Here is a 20,409-nt window from a genome sequence, read left to right as displayed (position 1 = left end):
GATGACCCCAGAATGTCCCTTCCAACTCCTGCTGTTGGCATTTTACCTCGGTTGCCCAGACCTGTGGCGCTTGCTGATAATGCCAAGGTTGCAGGTTCGATCGCCGTGTGTGCATATTCCTACCTTGCGGGGGGCTGGGCTGTACTCGACCACGCTGGGGGGTGGGGGGGGGTCCCCCTTCCAAGCCTACGATTCCATCATTCCCCCCTCTCTCCGGTTTAACCCGGGCCTGACCCACCCCCTACCCCCTCCTCTCGCGCGCCTGCGAGAGCCACTGGGTCTTCCCGAGGGTCCTCCCCAGGCGGGTGGGCAGCAGGCCGTTGATCGCGCAACGCGTTCGGCGGCGGCGTTTGTCCGCCGGCGGCACCCTTACATCCTCGGCGCCCGGCGCTGCAGGGCGGTGCTGCGGGAGTCGAAAGCGGCGCGCGGGGCGGCTGAAGGGCGGGGCGAGGCGGAGGGCGACCTTTGGCAGCGCGCGGGGAGCCGCCGGGCGGAGCGGGCCGCGTCCGGGAGAACGACGAGGAGTGGGGGGGGGGGGGGGTCCGGGCGCCATGGCGTCGGTGAAGGTGGCTGTCCGAGTCCGGCCCATAAACCGCAGGTGAGGCAGCCCAGAGCCGAGCGAGAGGAGCTCGTGCCCTCCGCCCCCTCCCCTCACGCACTCCCCCCCCCCCAGCTTTCGCTTTCTTCCCACGTTCTCCCCTCGTGGGTCTTCCCTCCCCCGCCCGGCTGCGACTGCAACGCGCACGCGCAGTACTTGTTCCCTCACCTGCCAGCTCCTGGGTGCAATGATGGGCTGTGGGCGGGGGGGGGGGGGCTGTGGGGACAAAACAAAAAAAAACGAGAAAAAGTGTCTTTGGTATAATGAGATTTGAGATTGAGAAGAGAGAACAGTTTCCCTCTTTCTTAGAATTGGAGAGTTGGGAGGGGTCCCCCCGGGGTCATCTAGTCCGACCCCTTACAAGGCGGGGGTCATTTGCCCAAGGTGCGACTCGAACCCACGACTTTGAGACTGGGAGTCTCCTAGTTCTGCCTTTTTCTTCGTTCCTTCTACGGAAGAGGTTCTGGCAGAGTGGCACCCACAAGGAAAATAAACCAAGACAAGGGCACCTGCTTGAAATGCCCTTTTTTCTGCGTAATAAAAGGACAAACTGCCTCCCTGCTGGATGAGATGCCGGTGTAAACCATCCTGGGATAGCTTGGTCTCAGGGCTGGGGGTTCAAGCCGCATGTTGGGCAAAAGATTCCTGCTTTGCAGGGGGTTGGGCTAGATGACCCTTGGTGTCTCTTTGAACTCTGTTGTTCAAACCCTGTAAACTTTGCTGCCTTGCTGGCAGCCTCATTGCTAGGGTAGCAGAACAGTGGCATGTTGTGTCATGACTGTTGGGGAGCCAGGTGCAAAGGAGGCTCCTGCGACTTCCAAAAGTAAAGAGCATTTTGGGGAGGTGTTCTGGCTTCCCCCCTCACAGCTGCCGGAGTCTCTTCCCTGAAACTAACAAATAAAGGGCACAGGAGAATCTGTTCTCTCTCTCCCCCTCCCTTTTAAATCTGGTCGCCCTAACTTATTAGATCTGGGAAAGTATAATGTATTTTTATTTATCTACTTATTTATTCATCACCTTTATAGCCCGCCTCTCCTCAAAGGTGTTCAAGGTGGCGTACATAACTTCTCCCCATTCTGTCCCCACAACAACCCTGTGAGGTAGGTTAGGGTGAGAGGCAATGACTGGCCCAAAGTTGCCCAGTGAGTTTCATGGTTGAGTGGGGATTTGAACCCTGATCTCCCAGGGCCATGTCCAGGACTCTTAACCAGTACACCACACTTAGAATTCTGTTCATACAAGGCACTGACAAACATATTTCTGGTGTCCAAAGGAGGTAAAAACAAAAGTATACTATCTATTGAGGAGGTGTACACACCACATGCTTAAATGTGCATATATGTTCACACACACACCCTTTAAATAAAGCATGCCAGCTGTAAAACTCTGCCAAAGTAATTTTATGATGCTTTGTGCTGAGCTTGTGCTTTTGTATAAACTGGTGATGATTGATCGTTTTGTCCCTGGCGGCTTCTAGCAAACTCACTAAAGGTTCATGTCAGTTCTTTGGAAGGGCAGATGTCAGCCAGACATGTAGGAAGGTGGGTTTTATCACACCTCTGTAGCTCTATATATTATCTATTTGTTTCAAAGTTGTTATGAAAGTCATCTTAGTGTGGGAAGGTGCCTCAACTCAGCATCTCCCTACATAGTTGTAGTTGTTCTGGGGTGAGTTTGCAAGTGACCAGTGTAGGGAATATGTTGAGCACCTACTTGTGAACAGGAGAAAATGCATTGGGGTTTTTCCCTCACATGTGTGGTTACCGAAATAATACATGAAGCTGAGGTGGAGCTAAAAGCAATTGACCCTGTTCATCATTCTGCATACATATGCCCTACACACATTGCAGGGGGTTAGACTGGATGACCCTTGGGCTCCCTTCCAACTCTACAATTGTATGATTCTTTGTTGTTTTCCCAGTCTGACAGGATTTAGAGAAGGTAATTTAAGGGGTATAATTTCAATGAATGAAACTAGTGTGGTGAAATTTAATTTGAAAGAAGTAAGCAGTATAATGAGATTTGAGATTGAGTGTCTAAGATTGAAAAGATATCGGACAGGTAATACTTCTTCTTGGCACTAGAAAACATTCTGTCCTTAACAGTTCTGCACGTTTAATCTGTTGGAACTCAATAACCTTATTCAAGAAGTGTGGGATCTTGTGGTTGTGGTACACATATATGCTCAGCACACACAGAAGAGGTTGCATACAGTATATAGGGATCATGACAGAATACTTTTAAAATAATCTATAAATGTGGTACATGCATCTTTTGCTTTGAAACAAAGTCAACAAAGTTATCTTTATGTGACCTTGAAAATGTGTTTTAAGTTCTTGAAAATACACAAACAAGGATTTTCAATAGCTGCTGCTTGCAGTTGTTGCAGCGTAACAGAATTCTGTTCTTGTAGCACTACTGAACAAAACACTGGCCGTTGTTGGCTTATTTTATTTAAGATATTTATATACCACGTGATTAATTTGCATTTCTAAGTGGTGTACATAAAAAACAATTCACAGAAAATGGGACAATAAAACAAACACTACCTTAAAATGCCTGCTGGAACAACAACAAAATAATGGTCATGGGCCTGAAGTTCAGCAAGGAGCTGTCTAATCTCAGCTGGGAGGGAGATCCACAGACTTTGACCCATTAGACTGAATGTACAGTTTCCAGAAGTTATGAGCCCCAAAGATCTCAGTGATTGGGCCAGTCCTTAAGATATCCTTGACCCATGTTGTTAAGGGCCCTGTCAATTAACACAAGAGCCTTGAACGTGGCCCATGTTGTTGAAGTGGAACAGACTAGTCAGCTCATGGCTGCGCAAGAAATGCTCTATCAGCTACTTTTAGATGATATTGTTTTGCTTTTGTATCCCATTCTTCCCTAGAGCGGCTAACAACATTTAAATTGTTATCCTTGGGTATAAGTGTTACCTAAGTTGCATTCCTACTCTCTGAACACAACACTGCTTTGGGACAGGACATGATACATCTAAAAGCATGTGCTCTGAACTCAAAACAGCCTTGGGCATTTGCTGCTTTTTTCAAAGAGGGGATGTCCCACAGTTTAGGGATTCTCTGGTGCCACAACATTGATTTATTTTCTGGGGTCTGAAAGTGCTTGCCTTTCTTGTATGTTAGCTTTACTTGAGACTCAACAACTTTGACAATTTCAGAAATATTTTCTGTTACTATTGATTTCAGATTGATTAACAAAAGCTTGGTTGATGTGTTTTCCCCCCTGAATTTAATAGAAAAGGGGATGCTGCCATATGGAGATCTTTTATTTAAAATGTTGTTATTGGTAGCAACTGTGTTGAAGGTGAAGTATTGGTAATTTGGAGTGGAGTTGTAATTTTGGTAATGCTTCTCTGAAGTTACCAGACTTTCAGGACTCGTGTTTTCATGCTCCTGCCTGCTATAAACTGAAAGCTGGAATGGGAGCAATTTGGTTACTATAAATGTTAAGCAAGGCTTCAGAAAGTTTTGGTGATGAATACTGCATCTCTGCACAAACCAGAGTGCAGAGCTGGGTTTTCCTACCTAAAGATACTTAGCATCCATTTATTTCCATGGTTGGTGGAGATATTGAAATCATATGCCCATCTTGTAAACACATTTACATTTTCTAAGGCTGGTAGGATTAAGTATCTGCTCCTCCATGGAGGTGCAGGTCAGTTCTGTGTCCAGGGCAGCTGTTTACCAGCCCCATCTGGTACTCAGGCTGAGACCCTACCTGCCCGTGGACTGACTTGCCAGAGTGGTGCATGCTCTAGTTATCTCCCGCTTGGACTACTGCAATCCGCTCTATGTGGGGCTACCTTTGAAGGTGACCTGGAAACTACAACTAATCCAGAGTGCGGCAGCTAGACTGGTGACTGGGAGCAGCCGCTGAGACCACATAACACCAGTCTTGAAAGACGTACATTGGCTCCCAGTACGTTTCCAGGCACAATTCAAAGTGGTGGTGCTGATCTTTAAAGCCCTAAACGGCCTCGGTCCAGTATACGTGAAGGAGCATCTCCACCCCCATCATTCCGCCTGGACACTGAGGTCTAGCTCCGAGGGCCTTCTGGCAGTTCTCTCGCTGCAAGAAGCCAAGTTACAGGGAACCAGGCAGAGGGCCTTTTCGGTAGTGGCACCTGCCCTGTGGAACGCCCTCCCACCAGATGTCAAAGAGAAAAACAACTACCAGACTTTTAGAAGACAGCCCTGAAGGCTGCCCTGTTTAGGGAAGCTTTTAATGTTTGATGCACTATTGTATTTTAATATTTTGTTGGAAGCTGCCCAGAGTGGCTGGGGAAACCCAGCCAGATGGGCAGGGTATAAATAATAAATTCTTCTTCCTCCTCCTCCTCTTCCTCTTCTTCTTCTTCTTCCTCCTCTTCTTCTTCTTCTTCTTCTGCAATAGACAGGCTACTGTCTTTTACACAAGCACCATATTCCATAGTACTGCTTCTGAGACGTGTTCTATTTTGAGTGACTGTTGAACCCATCTGATCTCTTTTCCCGCTTCAATGAAACTTTGTCCCAAGAGGATGGATTACAAAGTAGCACCAGTAGTTAATGGACCATTGTAAGATATCACACTGAAAATTGGAAATAAGGGCAACTGGGTGAACTAGCTAGACAGGTACAGCGTTGAGCTCTGTTTCTGCTGCTCCTCCCTTTCTCAAGAATATGAGCAAAATTACAATCAGTTGCTAGGTTAAGCTGCTTATTCAAAGCTGAAGCTTCGTTTTGGTTAACTGCTTAATAGTCAAAACTGTCTGACTTGTGTGCAAGAAATAAAGCTTTTGTTCAGAGTTCGTTGTGGTGCAGCTGGCTTTATTAGGCTTCATTGCTAGATAGTATGTTGCTTTTATGATCAATCTTAAACTGAGGCACATGGATTGTTTGGGCCATAATCACTTATCTTCACTTTCCTTTTAAATTTCTTAACCACCAGTGCACAGTCACATGACCCTCCCTTCAGCATCTCATTGAGCAGTTCAGCAGTAACAGCTTTGTGTCATAGAATCATGGAACGATAGAATTGGAAGGGACCGCGAGAATAATCTAGTCCAACCCCCTGCAATGTAGGAATCTTTCACCTGACGTGGGGCTCAAACCTATGACCCTGAGATTAAGTGTCTCATGCTCTACCGACTGAGCTGTCCCTTCACCATCATAGAATTGTAAAGTTGGAAGGCACCCTAAGGGTCATCTAGTCCAACCCCCTGCATTGCAAGAAACTCAACTAAAGTGTCCGTGACAGATGGCCATCCAATCTCCGATTAAAAACCTTCAAGAAAGGAGAGTCTCCACCACCTATTGTGGGAGTCTGTTCCACTGTCAAACAGTTCTTACTCTCAGAAAGTTCTTCCCCATGTTTCGTTGGAATCTCCTTTCTTGTAACTTGAATCCATTGGTTCGAGTCCTACCCTCCAAAACAGGAGAAAACAAGCTTGTGCCATCTTCCATGTGATAGCCCTTGAGATATTTGGCGATGGCTATCGTATCTCCTCTAAGTCGCCTCTTTCCCAAGCTAAACACACCCGGCTCCCTCAACCATGTCCTTGTGGATTACTTGTTCAAACTTGCTCCGTAGTTGTTGCTTCGTCTTCACCTGTATATCTTCTTTACGTTTTGCATTATTATATCTGTCTGCTTTTTGTTAGTTTGTGTTTTATATATTGTGGCAAGGACTCTACTGTACCTTTAATCCCCACCCCTTGATTTTTCTTAATAATGGGAATTGGAAACCTTCTATATGTTCCTGACCTATAGAACTGCTTTGAGGGTTTGTTTCCCCACCTCACCACCAATCAAGCTGCGCATAAATTTTATGAAATAAAATAAATTTTATAGCAACACTATAATGAGAAGGCAATCCTTAATAGCTTTATTAGCCGTGCAGTCTTAGCAGAGGACACTCTTTTCCCTTTACTAAATTAGCCAGAATTGTTTTGCCTTCATTTTGTTGCCTTTGCAGCCTTGGAAAGAAAATGATCCATCTTCACTTATCCAGGAGAAAAAGCCCCGTTGAATTCAACAGGACTTCCTTCTGAGGAGACATGGTTAAGATTGTGCTGCAAGATATTACCTTATTATATGAGCTGCCAGGAAATATCCCTGAGGAATTTGCGTGTCATTGCTGGTTATAAGCCAAGAAGTTGTTTTCCTTTATGGAGCTCGGTGCAGCCCATGAAATTTTAGTAGGAAGGCAGTTATGGCTAGACGAGCAAGGTGTTAGATTTTACTTGTGTATGCTCTGGTGAGGAGGAGGGACTGAGGCAAAGATGGGTGCCTAGGAAAGCCACTTCAAAATTGCTGATGAACTTTGTCATAAGTTGGTGGCAGGTCAGATGATGATGCGCATGGAGATTAGACATAGTAGTAGTAATAATAATAATATAATAATAATAATAATAATAATAATAATAATAATAAATTTATTTCTACCCCGCCATCCCCAGTCAAGACAAGGCTCAGGGTGGCTAACACCAGATATAAAACAGTTGATTAAAATACAACTTAAAAACAAGATTAAAATTAAACGTTAAAGTACAGCCTCATTTCAATAGAAACTCAAATCAGAAACATTTTGGGGATGAAAATGTCAAATCTTCACCAAGGACAACTATTCAGACTGGTCCTACGTGGGCTAGAAAAAGCCAGAGAAGTCCCCAAATAGGAGTTCCATCACAGAAGGAAAAGGGAAAGGGGTAAAATAGTAAATTTTACTGAAAACAAAGGGTGACAGATGTGGATGTGACAGATGAAATTGTATCTCATCCTCTGGCTTGGAACCTAAGATATGTGAATGGAATGAAGTTCACTAAAGAGAGATTTACTGTATTGTCACACAGAGAGCGATCTTTCCCATTGGGCTTACTGGCGTGTTGCACCAGGGCGCCGGCCGTTCAGGGGCACCCCAGCGAGTGGGGGAGCTGCGCGGCTTTGCCTGTGGCCTCCCCTTTCCCTCCTGCATGCCCGCCAGCTGTGCCCCATCAACTGTATCGCTGGCAGGCGTGCAGCTTCCTTCCCAAGCCCCCGCAGGAGGAGAGCGATCCCCACAGAGGCTTGGGAAAAGGTCAACAACTCTGGGAAACGAGGGGTGGGGCACCAGAGGGATCTTTGCACCACGGCACAGAATATGCTTAAGACGGCCCTGGTCACACACCTCTTGGTACTTGCTTGCACTCCTTACAGTGCCTCTCTGGAGGGTCAAGGTGTGATCTGAAGGCATATGGCACAACCACCTTGCTGAAGGTAAGCAGGTCTGGTCTGGGCCTGGAGAGATGTCCTTACATGAATATCATATATGCTGCTTTGGGCAGTGGCAGGGGCCTCAAGTTTCACCAGCTCCCTGTTCAATGCCAAAATTCGGCATTCCCCAGCCTCTCATGCCCCATTCTAAAACTTAGTTGCAGCATCCCCAAGGCTCTGCACCCAGTACAACTGAACAGGTCATGCTCCCTTAAATCCTCCTCTGCTTTGGGTTTCTAGAACTGTAAGGCTATAAAATGAATGAATGCAGGATAGAGCATGGGGCGGGTTATAGGAAAGAGTTCTGTACTATGAGTAATGTGGCTGCCTGATTCTTAGGTGGTTCCCTCCCTTTTCAACAGGCATCCATACTTCATCCCAGGAAATTCTTCTGTGGAAGCTGTTTTTCAGAGGGCACAAACAGCTCCAGCAAAGGAGGAAGGGATAGGAGTCCTTCCTTCTATGAACTTCCTTCTGTTCCTGGATCCTAGAATCCAAGTCTGCCTCTGTCCTGTGTCTCCCAACCCTCTCTCCTTGCTAAGAATTTTTTAAAAAAATGATTAGTTGACCTAAAGTATGTTGCCATTAAAGGGATGTGGGTGGCGCTGTGGGTTAAACCATAGAGCCTAGGACTTTCCGATCAGAAGGTCGGTGGTTCGAATCCCCGTGACGGGGTGAGCTCCCATTGCTCGGTCCCTGCTCCTGCCAACCTAGCAGTTTGAAAGCACGTCAGAGTGCAAGTAGATAAATACTTCCCTTGTAAGATATGACTTCCTTGCCTAATTCAGCAACTAGGGAAAACATTAGAGTTGGATACAAAGCGAAAAAGTGACACCCCCCCATGGTGCCATGGCAAGAAAATGTTCACAAAACTCCACAATGAAAAATGAAACTAGAGTTTATGGTAAAATGTATGCATTAAGGAAAATACTAGTTTGCTGACAACAGCTATCAGATTCTCCCTATAATTGTTTCTTAATCTACTGAAATATGTTAATTTCACAGGGAGAAGGATTTGGATGCTAAATTTATTATTTCAATGGAGAAAAATAAAACAACCATTACAAATATGAAGGTGAGTGTTTTAAGCAATCACAGAAATACTTTTTTTCTTGCTTTACTTGCTCTTTTTTTATTTTCCTCCTGGCAAACTTTGGGTTTTGTCATGATGGCTTCAGAACTTGTGATTATTGGACCTGGATGAGTAAGTCTCTCCTTGCCACAAAGTGCTGGCGTAAAATTATCATTGGAAATTATTGGTTTAGAAAACTGCACAAAAGATTTTGCAGGTGCCCTAAATTGACTGGGACCTGATTTATCATATTGGATTTACTTAGTAAATGACTAAAGAAATATGCCAGGTTAGTTGTACTTGCTGTAAAACAGAGCTCTCCAGACTTCCAGTCCACTGTGATGAATGGGGCCTGGGTGGGGTGGTGATGTAACCTTCATTAAGTCCGGCCCAGATCTGCTGCCTTCCACCTAGTGAGGAGCTCTGCTGGCAAGGAGCACTTGATGTTTCTGTCCAAATGGTGGTCAAAAGCTACTTCTGCCCCCCCCCCATGGGAGGGTCCTTTGTACTTTGCCCCCCCCCTTCTCTGTCTGGTGCAAGTGGCAAGGTTACAGCTGCAACATTCTATTAAGCTCTGATGCTTCCAGCCAGGGGTTAAGAACACAGCATTAACCTCGTTTTTCTTTCCCAGTAGCCAAAAGTATTTTAACTGAAACAACTAGGGGGGGGAAATTCAAGAAAGTGTACAAAATGTGGTTCAAATATTCAAACAAATTAAAAGCTTTGCTTGAAAATTATTCCTACTGGAATACTTGTAAATATTTTTGAGATATAGTAAAAGCATTGAAAATAAGCTATGCATTTGTGCTTATTATAAATGCATAAATACAACCTAGGGATTGCACCTATCAAACAGTTGGTTACAGTGTCAAAACTATCCAACTGGAAGGGTGTTGCATCCCTTTGTTGTGATACAAATTTTATGAAGCGATTCATTTTCAGCCTGTGCCACTTTTGGAGAAGATACCTTTAGGTTGCAATATGCAGACCCTCTCCTAGGAAATGTTTTATATACATTTTCTGATTTACTCTTATAACCTTAAACTCAAGATACTATGTTGCAACAATAATGATAGCCATGTTCAAAAATAAGCATTCTGACCTAGTAGGATAGCATTCTAAACTGTGACATTATTCAGTTGCCAATTTCTAACATATGCTCAATAAGTGCTTATTTTATGCTTAAATCAATTTTGTTGACAAAAGCAGCTGGAACAACCCAGTCAGATGGGCGGCATATAAATAATAAAATTATTATTATTATTATTATTATTATTATTATTATTATTATTATTATATATTGGCAGTAATAATATTGCGCTCTCAGAAGAAATGTTGGAAACATACGGAGTTAATATCTTAGGGAGCAATATGGTAATAGGCTGGCTTATTCTTATTCTTAGATACCAGAGGGAGGAACTGGAGACCTTGGAAGAGAACGGACTAAAACATTCACATATGACTTCTCCTACTTCTCAGCTGATGCAAAAAGTCCAAACTATGCATCTCAGGAAATGGTAGGCAGACAGAAACCTGTAATTCTCTTTCAGAATGAAAATATAATGTCAAAGTACATTTTTAAAATTTATATTTAAAGTGCTTTAACCTGCCAAAAAGGCTCCCAGAATGACTTACAAATAGATTAGTGACAAAGAACTGCACATTTGGATTCCCATAGATGTTAGGGAGAGGATTTTAAACAATTTAGCTGCTAGAAAGCTTTATACAGTAGATTTACCATGAAAGCTATGATATAAATTAGCATAGTAGTTTGCCATTCTCTTGCAGTTCAAGGGAACCTGCAAAAGCAGGGTACACAAAGAACTACACAACCAGTTTTGCACTCCTAAAGAAGTTTTGGGCTTTTGTGTCTCAAACAGCAGCACTCCAAATCATAGAATTGTAGAGTTGGAAGGGACCCCTGAGGGGAATTGCAGAGACAGTTTGTGATTCCATGTGGCACGGTCAAAAAACCAGAAATAGATCCCAGCAAAGAGATTAACTGAATCTCTGATGGAAGACCAACTATGGCTGCTGGGCTGCATCCAGTTTGTTGAGTGATAAATTGTCAAGGTTGGATTTGGCACAGCTCTTCTACAATATTTTTGTGTATTTATATTGGTTCAAGGAAAAAAATACTTTTGATATATCATACTAGTTTGTTTTCTAGTAAAATGAAGTAGTAGTAAGTGGCCTTTGGAAAGAAATCCCAAGCTAATCTTCTGCAGTATCATATATATCTTAAGGTACACCTGTGTAGACTGTTTGAGAACCCACAGAATTACTATTTTTTCATAAACACTTGAACTGATAATCTTTCATAAGCACTTCAGTAAGAGAGCAGTTCCTATAGTATGTTGTGATACTCTACTGAGGAGAACAAACTAAAACTTCTGCTTTTAATTATATTATGAAACATTGCTAGTCTCCCTCTGTTTTTATTTCCCCAGGTATTTAAGAACCTTGGCAGCGATGTCCTTAAATCTGCGTTTGAAGGTTATAATGCTTGTATTTTTGCATATGGACAGACTGGATCTGGGAAGTCATATACTATGATGGGAAATGCTGTAAGTAAAGCTTTTCAGAATTCTTCTTTACTTTGTAGAATTGCATGCCTTTTAAAAGTGTGCTGCTTTTCTTCTATGTATATAAGATGAGCAACATATATTCTAAATTGTTACAAGGAACCGCCATATTTTTCTAGCAATTCTGGATTGAATAGAATAATTTAAAGGAATTTTGATGTTTAGCAAGGCCTAATTTGGTTGTGCACAGATATAGACAAGAGAATGTACAAGCCAGTTGCATTATATTTACCGTATTTTTTGCTCTATAAGACTCACTTTTTCCCTCCTAAAAAGATGTGTGTGCGTCTTATGGAGCGAATGCAGGCTGCGCAGCTATCCCAGAAGCCAGAACAGCAAGAGGGATTGCTGCTTTCACTGCGCAGCGATCCCTCTTGCTGTTCTGGCTTCTGAGATTCAGAATACGTTTTTCTTGTTTTCCTCCTCCAAAAACTAGGTGCGTCTCATGGTCTGGTGTGTCTTATAGAGCGAAAAATATGGTAGTTTTAGCTGGGCATGCTTAATGCAGATGTGAACATCGTGGCTCCCCCAAATTGTATACTTGGGAAGCCAAAGATGCATGCTTTCTGGCACAAAGTTTAATCTCAAACAGCATGATATGAACCTGATAGACTAATTTGTATTTGCCAATTCATTTCATTTATTTATTTTTCAATCTGCCTGAGATACACTCTCTAAACTGGGCCAGAAAGTAGTCTCCCACAAATGGAAGAAGCCCTTCCATAAACAGAAGGGGAAAGTTTACTTTTTGCCAATGTTCCCTTGCTGCACACTGCTTTGCCTTTTGTTTCAGCAACTCTGTGGAGCCTCGTTTTCAGGGCTCATGGGACTACAGGGATGCGTAGAGGGGAGCAGAGAACGCCCAGTTCCATGACTGGAGCTCAATTCCTATGGCTTTGAATAGTCTGTCAGTGTTTTTTCAGATTGTGACGGCTGCATTAAACAGAGTGCAGTATGACAACGGCTCTCATTGTTGCAGGGGGATCTCGGTTTAATACCTCGGATTTGTGAAGGATTATTCAACCGAATAAATGAAAAAACAAGATGGAATGAAGCCTCTTTTCGGACAGAGGTCAGGTATGCTTGTGTAGCAGTTGCATGGCTGTATACAACCAAAATTATCTTGTCTGTCTTTGCCTTCCTTTTTCTTATCCATGTCTCAGCCCATTGGGTGGTTAGTTCATTGCAGAAGTTCATAGGCCATGTTCGTCCGGGAGGAAGAGAGAACTAAACTGTTACAAAGCAAAGATTTCATATAGGACTTCAGTCTGGATTACATTACCTTTTACCCATATAGCTATTTCAAAGGCCTGGTTATTATTTCTATTCCATTTAAGATCCTGCAAAGACTGTGGGTGTTACACCTAATTTCCGTGACACCAAATGTGGAAGATGGAGGGGGCGAATTCTTTAATCCTCCTGAACCTTCCCAAAGTGTTGAGGATCTGGTTGACTAATCCTTCCTCAAATGTGCTATAAACATACTCTAGTTCTTTATCCCTTGCAATCCTGCTGCCACCCCAACATTTTATCCCCATTCACACAGTTAAAAAAAGCAAATATTAATATTTATCAACCTTTATTTACAGAAAATAATAAATCAGTAATAGATCAGATGAATGTCATACCGCAATCATATTTTATTTATTTATATTAATTTAATACATTTCTAGGCAGTCCTTTATCACAGGGAGGTTTACAACATAAAAACAACAACACAACATAGTAACAAACAAAAGGCCATAGATTGTTTAATTAGCCAAAGAGGAATGGATGTGAAAAAAAATGCTTCAGCAGTGCTTGACATTAAATGTGTACTGTTTCTAATGTCATCCCAGTTAGCTCTCCTAGAGGATAAGAAGTTTTTTCTCCCTGGTCAGGAACTTAGCTGGGCCAGTGCAAGGATGAACAGAGTCTCCCAGCTGTCACTCACAATCAGCTTTCAGCTTCTGGAAACATACGCTTTCTTTGGTTGGCTGGCTGGCTTCAGCTTCCCCTGAAATCCTATTTCTGGTCAGGGACTTGAATATCAGGACACAGCGAAGAAGATGTCACACTGTTGCATCCTCAGAAGTCTTCTTGCTTCCTGAGGCCAACTTTGCCTTCTGCTTTCACTCTGGCCAGAAGCTATCTGGGAGTTTTCTCTGCACTGTCTGTCTTTAGTGATTCACCTCTTCTTCTGCTTACTGCTAGACCACATTGCTCCTGGACAATGCTGTGACTGACCTTTTATACAGTTTCAGTCAGGACCCCTCTAGCCAATAACTTCGAATTATTTCAATATCTGCCATCCCACTGGCCTATACCTAAGAGCCAGTAAGACCCAATGGAATGCTGTGTACTGTGATTATCCTTTAAAATGGTATTCTACTGTGAATCATGATTAGTTTTGGCCATAGGTTGGCCACTGTGAGAACAGGATGCTAGACTTGATGGGCCTTGCTCTCTTTATGTTCTTAAATGCACATATGAAGGTTGTGCTTATGTGAGATTCATTTTAATGGATAGGCTTTTAAACTTGGACTATCTTCTGATGAAAGTATATTTGTTTCAGTTACCTGGAAATATATAATGAACGTGTCAGAGATTTATTGAGGCGCAAGTCTACAAAAACAAATAACTTAAGAATTCGTGAGCATCCGAAAGAAGGTCCTTATGTTGAAGGTGGGATTTAAAGAGCTGAATGCTTCTGTTTGTTGGACGTCCAGTTGTATTTTTAATTGTATAAATTTGTCTTTGTTGTAAATTGAAGGCCAGTGTAAACGAAGTTATAAAAGTCTATGAACCCTGTTTGGGTGCGCTAATTTGTGAGTAGCTTGTCACAATGAAAATTTTAAAGATTTCTTCTGGAGTGTAACGTCCTACTAATTGAGACTAATGATGGGTCTCACTTATAAATCAAAGGCACTTGTGATGGAAGCGTACTTATTAGAACTTAATTGTCTTAATCCATCCCCTTCCAATTTATGCTATAGCGTCCTGAGAGTACACAATGTTTAGGAAGACTGCAGATTTCTCTTTAGGCTGACATTCTGTATGTTTAACGTGTCTAGCAGTATGTCTTCTGCTAAAATAAATACGGCCATTTCAAGCTTGCCATACAGCTTCTGCACTATTTTGCAATAGAAAAAAGGGCATGATCAGTTTCCCCTTATACACTTTTCTTTAACTTCACAATCCTCAGCACTGTTTGTCAGTTGAATACATTTTAGTCATTCAAATAAGTTAAATCAGTACATTTGCATATGACTAACAAATTGTCATTTTAGAAGGGGGAAAAATGCTTTCTTTGAGTTAGATCATGGGTAGGCTAACCAAGTCCCGGGGGCCGGATCTGGCCCAATCACCTTCTAAATCCAGCCCACAGATGGTCATCAGCGTGTTTTTACATGAGTAGAATGCATCCTTTTATTTAAAATGCATCTCTGGGTTATTTGTGGGGCATAGGAATTCATTCACTTTTTTCCCCTTCAAAATATAGTCCGGCCCCCCACAAGGTCTGAGGGACAGTGGACCGGCCCCCTGCTGAAAAATTTGCTGACCGCTGCGTTAGATCCACACTTGTCATGTGTAGAGTGCCATTCATGTGATGTTCCACTGGAGGAAAGCGGGTGGGAAGATGATTTTCAGATTTTTTCTTTCCTGTACCTTGTCAAAAACTGCTCCTGTGGAAGAGGCAAAAAATTCCCTCTCTCCCTTACTCCAGCAGGAGCCTCCATTGGATCAGTCCCTTCTGTGACATGAAGGGAGGCCTTCAGTTTGTCTGTATCCAAAACTTCGCTTTCAGGTGGTTCATGAATCTGTTGCAGTAAGTGCCAATTTAGAAGAAGTACAGTGGTACCTCGGTTTTTGAGCATCTCGGAAACAGAAGGTTTTGGAACCTGAATGCCAAAAACCCAGAAGTAAATGCTTCCATTTTCGAATGCGCCTCGGAAGTCGGATGGCTTCTGCTGTGTGTTTTTAGATTTTCTCCATTGAACCCTTTGCGCTTCAGTTTTTGAACATTTCAGAAGTCGAACTGTCTTCTGGAACGGATTACGTTTGAGAACCGAGGTACCACTGTATTGCCACCTCATGGCCACCTGTGTGAAGCGTTCTCTTCTAAGATTGTCTCTACCACCAGCTGCATTTAGAAATAGTTATTTTAAAGATGCGGATAACTTTAAAAAGATGTTGCCTGATGAACTGGGGATGCCTCTTCAGTGGATTAAATACTATTAGTTGGTTAAAGGTTGCAGTCCTCGTAACTGTTGGCTTGTGTTGTGTTTTCCTCAGACTTGTCCAAACACTTAGTACAAAATTATGGTGACGTAGAAGAACTTATGGAAGCAGGAAACATAAACCGGACCACTGCTGCGACCGGAATGAACGATGTCAGCAGCCGATCCCATGCCATTTTCACCGTCAACTTCACTCAGGTACAAAAAGGAGCATCTCACAATTAATTGTTGACATTTCTCAAATTTAGGTGCAACTCAAATTCAGCTTCAACTAAATTTGAAAAGGGACTTGAAATATGACCTTTCACTCCTTGTTGGATTAAATAATGGAAATTTGCCATGCCCCACCTCTCAAAAAAAAAATCTGGAAAGGAGATATACGTGCTTAATGCAGTATTTATAAAATGAGAAGTGCTTTGGCTGAAGCCTTTTTTAGATGTAACTCTATTAGTCTCTAGGTTTATTTTTAAATTGTATTTGTTTGTTTGTTTGTTTGTTTGTTTGTTTAATTGATTTATATACTGCCCTTCATCAAAAGATCTGAGGGCAGTTCACAAGACAGTTTTACTTCTAATAAAAGATGTATATGTTCTGCCTATGACCACTTGGTGTTGGAGAGGGGACACGCTCTTTCTCACTTGATCCAGCACAAAAATTTTGACAGGAGAATGAGTTTTTGAAGCTCTGCTGTGATGGAGCATCTGAGAGGATCTCCCAGGTTTTTTAATTGTTGCTTTCAATTTAGCTTGCAGAGTTATACATTTGATTTAGGGAGTGGCACTAAGGGAGGAGAAATTAATACCTGCTTCCCTTTTACCTGGTATAATTCTCCACCCAACCTGCACAGCTTAATTTTTTTAACTGTTATCTAGAAAAGTAGGGAGAACAAAATTGTGAATTATTTTCTCATCTTGACAGACTTGGAATGCAACTTTATTCATGGGAGTTCTCTGTGTAAACAACAACACTCCCCCGCCCCCCAATGGCTGCAAATGGAAATATTTATGTTGAGAGTATTGAATTTCAAGTCATTTCACACCAGTTTCTCTGGCATTTATGTGTCTTGGAAAAGGAAAAGGATTTCACGTGTGTAAATTACTTGTATGTATAGAAAAGAACTGCTATGCAAATGATACAGTATAGTTGTACCCCTAGTTTTTCTGTATTTCTGTTACAACTGAGAAACAGAAATAGAAACTGTTCCTCCTTTCTTCTTAGACTTCCATGTTATAGCCCAACATCTTGTTTTTCTGTAGGCAAAGTTTGATGATGAAATGCCATGTGAGACAGTTAGCAAAATACATTTGGTAGACCTTGCTGGAAGTGAGAGAGCAGATGCTACTGGAGCTACAGGTGTCAGATTAAAAGAAGGAGGAAATATTAACAAATCCCTAGTTACTCTGGGAAATGTAATTTCTGCCTTAGGTACGTCTCTGTTTATTTTAATTTATCGACTTAATTGAGTACCAAACTTGTTATCCAGCCCTCTCTAATGGTAGTGTTGCCTCCTTGTTTTGCTCTTTTACAGCTGATTTATCTCAGGATGCCTCAAACCCCCTTACAAAGAAGAAGCAAGTATTTGTGCCTTACAGGGATTCTGTTTTGACATGGCTTTTGAAAGATAGCCTAGGAGGAAACTCTAAAACAATAATGATTGCAAGTGAGTGTGTGCTGAGTTCCCTTAATTCCCAACGCTTTGCCTTTTTAAAAAGGTTATCTATACATCCAATTGATTGGCATTACAAGTGACTCATTAAGCAATATTGCTGTTTGCTATTTTTAATGGGGCTGTCTTCACAACAAAGCTCGAATAATATGCTGCCGGGAGAGTGGAGAGATGAAAGCAGAGTCAGTACACAGTGCCAGGCTCCTGCAGAATAATTAAATGCACTGCTTCCCCCTGGTTAGGCATCTGAAAGCACATACTCAAGGGATGTAACACTCAGCTCTTCCACTGTGCAGATCTTGGGAAGATAAATGGTGAGATCCTGCTACCTCTATCCATCTCAGGGGAGGTGCAGTTGAAACCCATACCAGTTGTTGGACTACTTAAGAGGGGGGTTTCCCAAGCCCCCCACTTAGGGCTTAGAGGAAGTTCCCCAAAAAGGTTAAGGTTCATGCCCTTCACTCAACCTTGAAGCCTGTTGCAAAAAGGGCACTGGAAGAAGAGCATCATGTGTGCTTTGGGCACTTCCACTAGTCATGAGGCCTCGCTCTCAATTCATAGGCAAAAGGCAGGTCTGGGCCATCAACTTTGTGCAATGTCTGCCTCTGGGAGGGACAAGTGAACTTGTTTCGCTGTTGGAAACAAGGCAGAGAACAAACTGCCTTTGTCTTTATTAGAAATCCTCAGGCACTTTTTTAGTCTTTTAAGATGCTGCAAGACTCTTGCCATCAATTTGAGTTGAACTGATTTTATAATGAATTGATTTTAGAATGCTGTATTATTTTACTATTATTAGCCGCTCTGAGCCCGGCTTCGGCTGGGGAGGGTGGGATATAAATAAATTATTATTATTATTATTATTATTATTATTATTATTATTATTTGCTTGTTTAGATCAGGGGTCACCAACCTAAGGCCCGGGGGCCGGATGTGGCCCAATCGCCTTCTCAATCCGGCTCGCGGACTGTCCAGGAATCAGCATGTCTTTACATGAGTAGAATGTGTGCTTTTATTTAAAATGCATCTCTGGGTTATTTGTGGGGCATAGGAATTCGTTCATTTCCCCCCCCCCCCAAAAAAAAATATAGTCTGGCCCACCACATGGTCTGAGGGACAGTGGACCGGCCCACGGCTCAAAAAGGTTGCTGACCCCTGATTTAGATAATGTCCAAATTATGGTGTATCATATTTTGCGGAACACCTCCCTTTGTCCTCAAATAAAATTGGAATGGTGGGATTTTTAATGCTGCATAATGAAACTGTGAACCAAATTAATGCAGTATTTCCCCCCCTAAAATGCCATCCTACTCACAACAGTGCAGCATACCGTTTGCTTTCTCTCCACCCACACTGGGTTTCTAAGATTTCTAAATGATATATGTACGTATAACCTAATTTTGAATTTATTTTCCGTAGCCATTTCACCTGCTGATGTCAATTACGGAGAAACCTTAAGCACCCTTCGCTATGCAAACCGAGCTAAAAACATAATCAACAAGCCTACCATTAACGAGGATCCAAACGTCAAGCTAATTCGTGAGCTTCGAGCTGAAATAGCCCGGCTGAAAACTCTGCTTGCTCAGGGGAATCAGGTTAGCTTTGCACTTGAGACATGAGCTGTTTCTTTGAGTGACACTAGGGCTGTCTTAAGCATATGCGGGGTACATACTGGGGTACAAAAATCCGCCCGGCGCGCCACCCCCCCAGACGGAGCTGCTGCGGCCACAGTTTGGTCGGATGCCGGGTGTTGGCGTCAGGGAGGGGGTTACAAATCAAATTAAATGGCCAGGGACTCCGCCAAGCCAACTTCTTTGTCGCCTGCATTGCCCTCCCTGCTCACATGTTGCCCTCCGTCTCCAGCAAGGTGCCTAAAATTTGGGAGGCAGAGAAAGGGAAGGAGGAAAGTTAAGGCGGGCAGTTGCCGGGCACCCAAGTGTCAAGCCTCTACGGGCGGCTTGCGAAAGCCCGCCCGGGGACTTAGAGCGCCCACTCGCTTTGGTCCCACAGTACATTAAGACTTTGACGACGACTCCGCTGTCAGACACTGGGCAGGAGGGCGGGGCGTTGGGGTGGAGAGCCGGCCACAGCAGAAGAGCCCACTGTGGCGCTCCGACCGACGGGCGGGCTCTTATCCGGACTCAACTCTCAGCCTGGTGCCCATGAGAGCCCGGTGCCCAGGTGCCCTGCACCCCTAGCACCTATGGGTAAGACCGCCCTGAGTGACACTATCTGTTTCTGTATCTTAAGGTAAAGGTAAAGGGACCCCTGACCATTAGGTCCAGTTGTGACCAAGTCTGGGGTTGCGGCGCTCATCTCGCTTTATTGGCTGAGGGAGCCAGCGTACAGCTTCCAGGTCATGTGGCCAGCATGACTAAGCCGCTTCTGGCGAACCAGAGCAGCGCACAGAAATGCCGTTTACCTTCCTGCTGGAGCGGTACCCATTTATCTCCTTGCACTTTGATGTGCTTTCGAACTGCTAGGTTGGCAGGAGCAGGCACCGAGCAACGGGAGCTCACCCCGTCGCGGGGATTTGAACCGCCGACCTTCTGATCGGCAAGCCCAAGAGGCTCAGTGGTTTAGACCACAGTGCCACCTGCGTCCCATTCTGTATCTTAAGGATTGTTAAATACACACATGCACGCTCGCGCGCGCACACACACACAATAATTGGAGTAGGAAGAGAAGCAGGAATGCTAGGTTAGAGAGAAGAAAACAGGACAAAGCACTGTCTGGGTGCATGAAGTGAAGTCAAGGGACTGAGTGATGTAGGAGAAGCAGCACAAAGAAAATGAGTCCGCAACAGATCTGTTCTACCTGGTTTTTACTTTGGACAGGAGCCAGAAAGTGCTTAGGAGGAGGGTGTAGAATTTGTATGGACTTTAAAGGAAGTACCATATTTTTTGCTCTATAAGACTCACTTTTTCCCTCCTAAAAAGTAAGGGGAAATGTGTGTGCGTCTTATGGAGCGAATGCAGGCTGCGCAGCTATCCCAGAAGCCAGAACAGCAAGAGG

General features: G+C 43.4%; 1 protein-coding gene across 4 annotated transcripts in view; it reads left to right on the top strand.

Moving 5' to 3' along the window:
- The first annotated feature begins 532 nt into the window (after nucleotides 1-532).
- The window catches only part of LOC309339050 (kinesin-like protein KIF16B), a 102,809-nt gene continuing 82,932 nt past the window's right edge, over nucleotides 533-20,409 (top strand). For 2 of the 4 annotated variants that reach the window (XM_081856794.1, XM_081856793.1), the window contains exons 1-10: nucleotides 533-598; nucleotides 8,860-8,929; nucleotides 10,330-10,443; nucleotides 11,377-11,493; nucleotides 12,491-12,588; nucleotides 14,066-14,175; nucleotides 15,787-15,929; nucleotides 16,988-17,156; nucleotides 17,260-17,391; nucleotides 18,814-18,989. In XM_081856794.1, coding sequence (XP_081712920.1) covers nucleotides 552-598; nucleotides 8,860-8,929; nucleotides 10,330-10,443; nucleotides 11,377-11,493; nucleotides 12,491-12,588; nucleotides 14,066-14,175; nucleotides 15,787-15,929; nucleotides 16,988-17,156; nucleotides 17,260-17,391; nucleotides 18,814-18,989 — 1,176 coding nt within the window. In that variant the 5' untranslated portion in view covers nucleotides 533-551. Of the gene's footprint in view, nucleotides 599-8,859; nucleotides 8,930-10,329; nucleotides 10,444-11,376; nucleotides 11,494-12,490; nucleotides 12,589-14,065; nucleotides 14,176-15,786; nucleotides 15,930-16,987; nucleotides 17,157-17,259; nucleotides 17,392-18,813; nucleotides 18,990-20,409 lie in introns of those variants that run through there. The other 2 variants (XM_081856795.1, XM_081856796.1) reach the window with 2 other exon arrangements.

Source organism: Podarcis erhardii (genome assembly GCF_964252035.2).
Source record: "Podarcis erhardii genome assembly, chromosome: 3".
Lineage (NCBI taxonomy): Eukaryota > Metazoa > Chordata > Lepidosauria > Squamata > Lacertidae > Podarcis > Podarcis erhardii.
The sequence above is the reverse complement of the archived record's forward strand: the minus strand, read 5'-3'. Positions and strand labels throughout refer to the sequence as shown.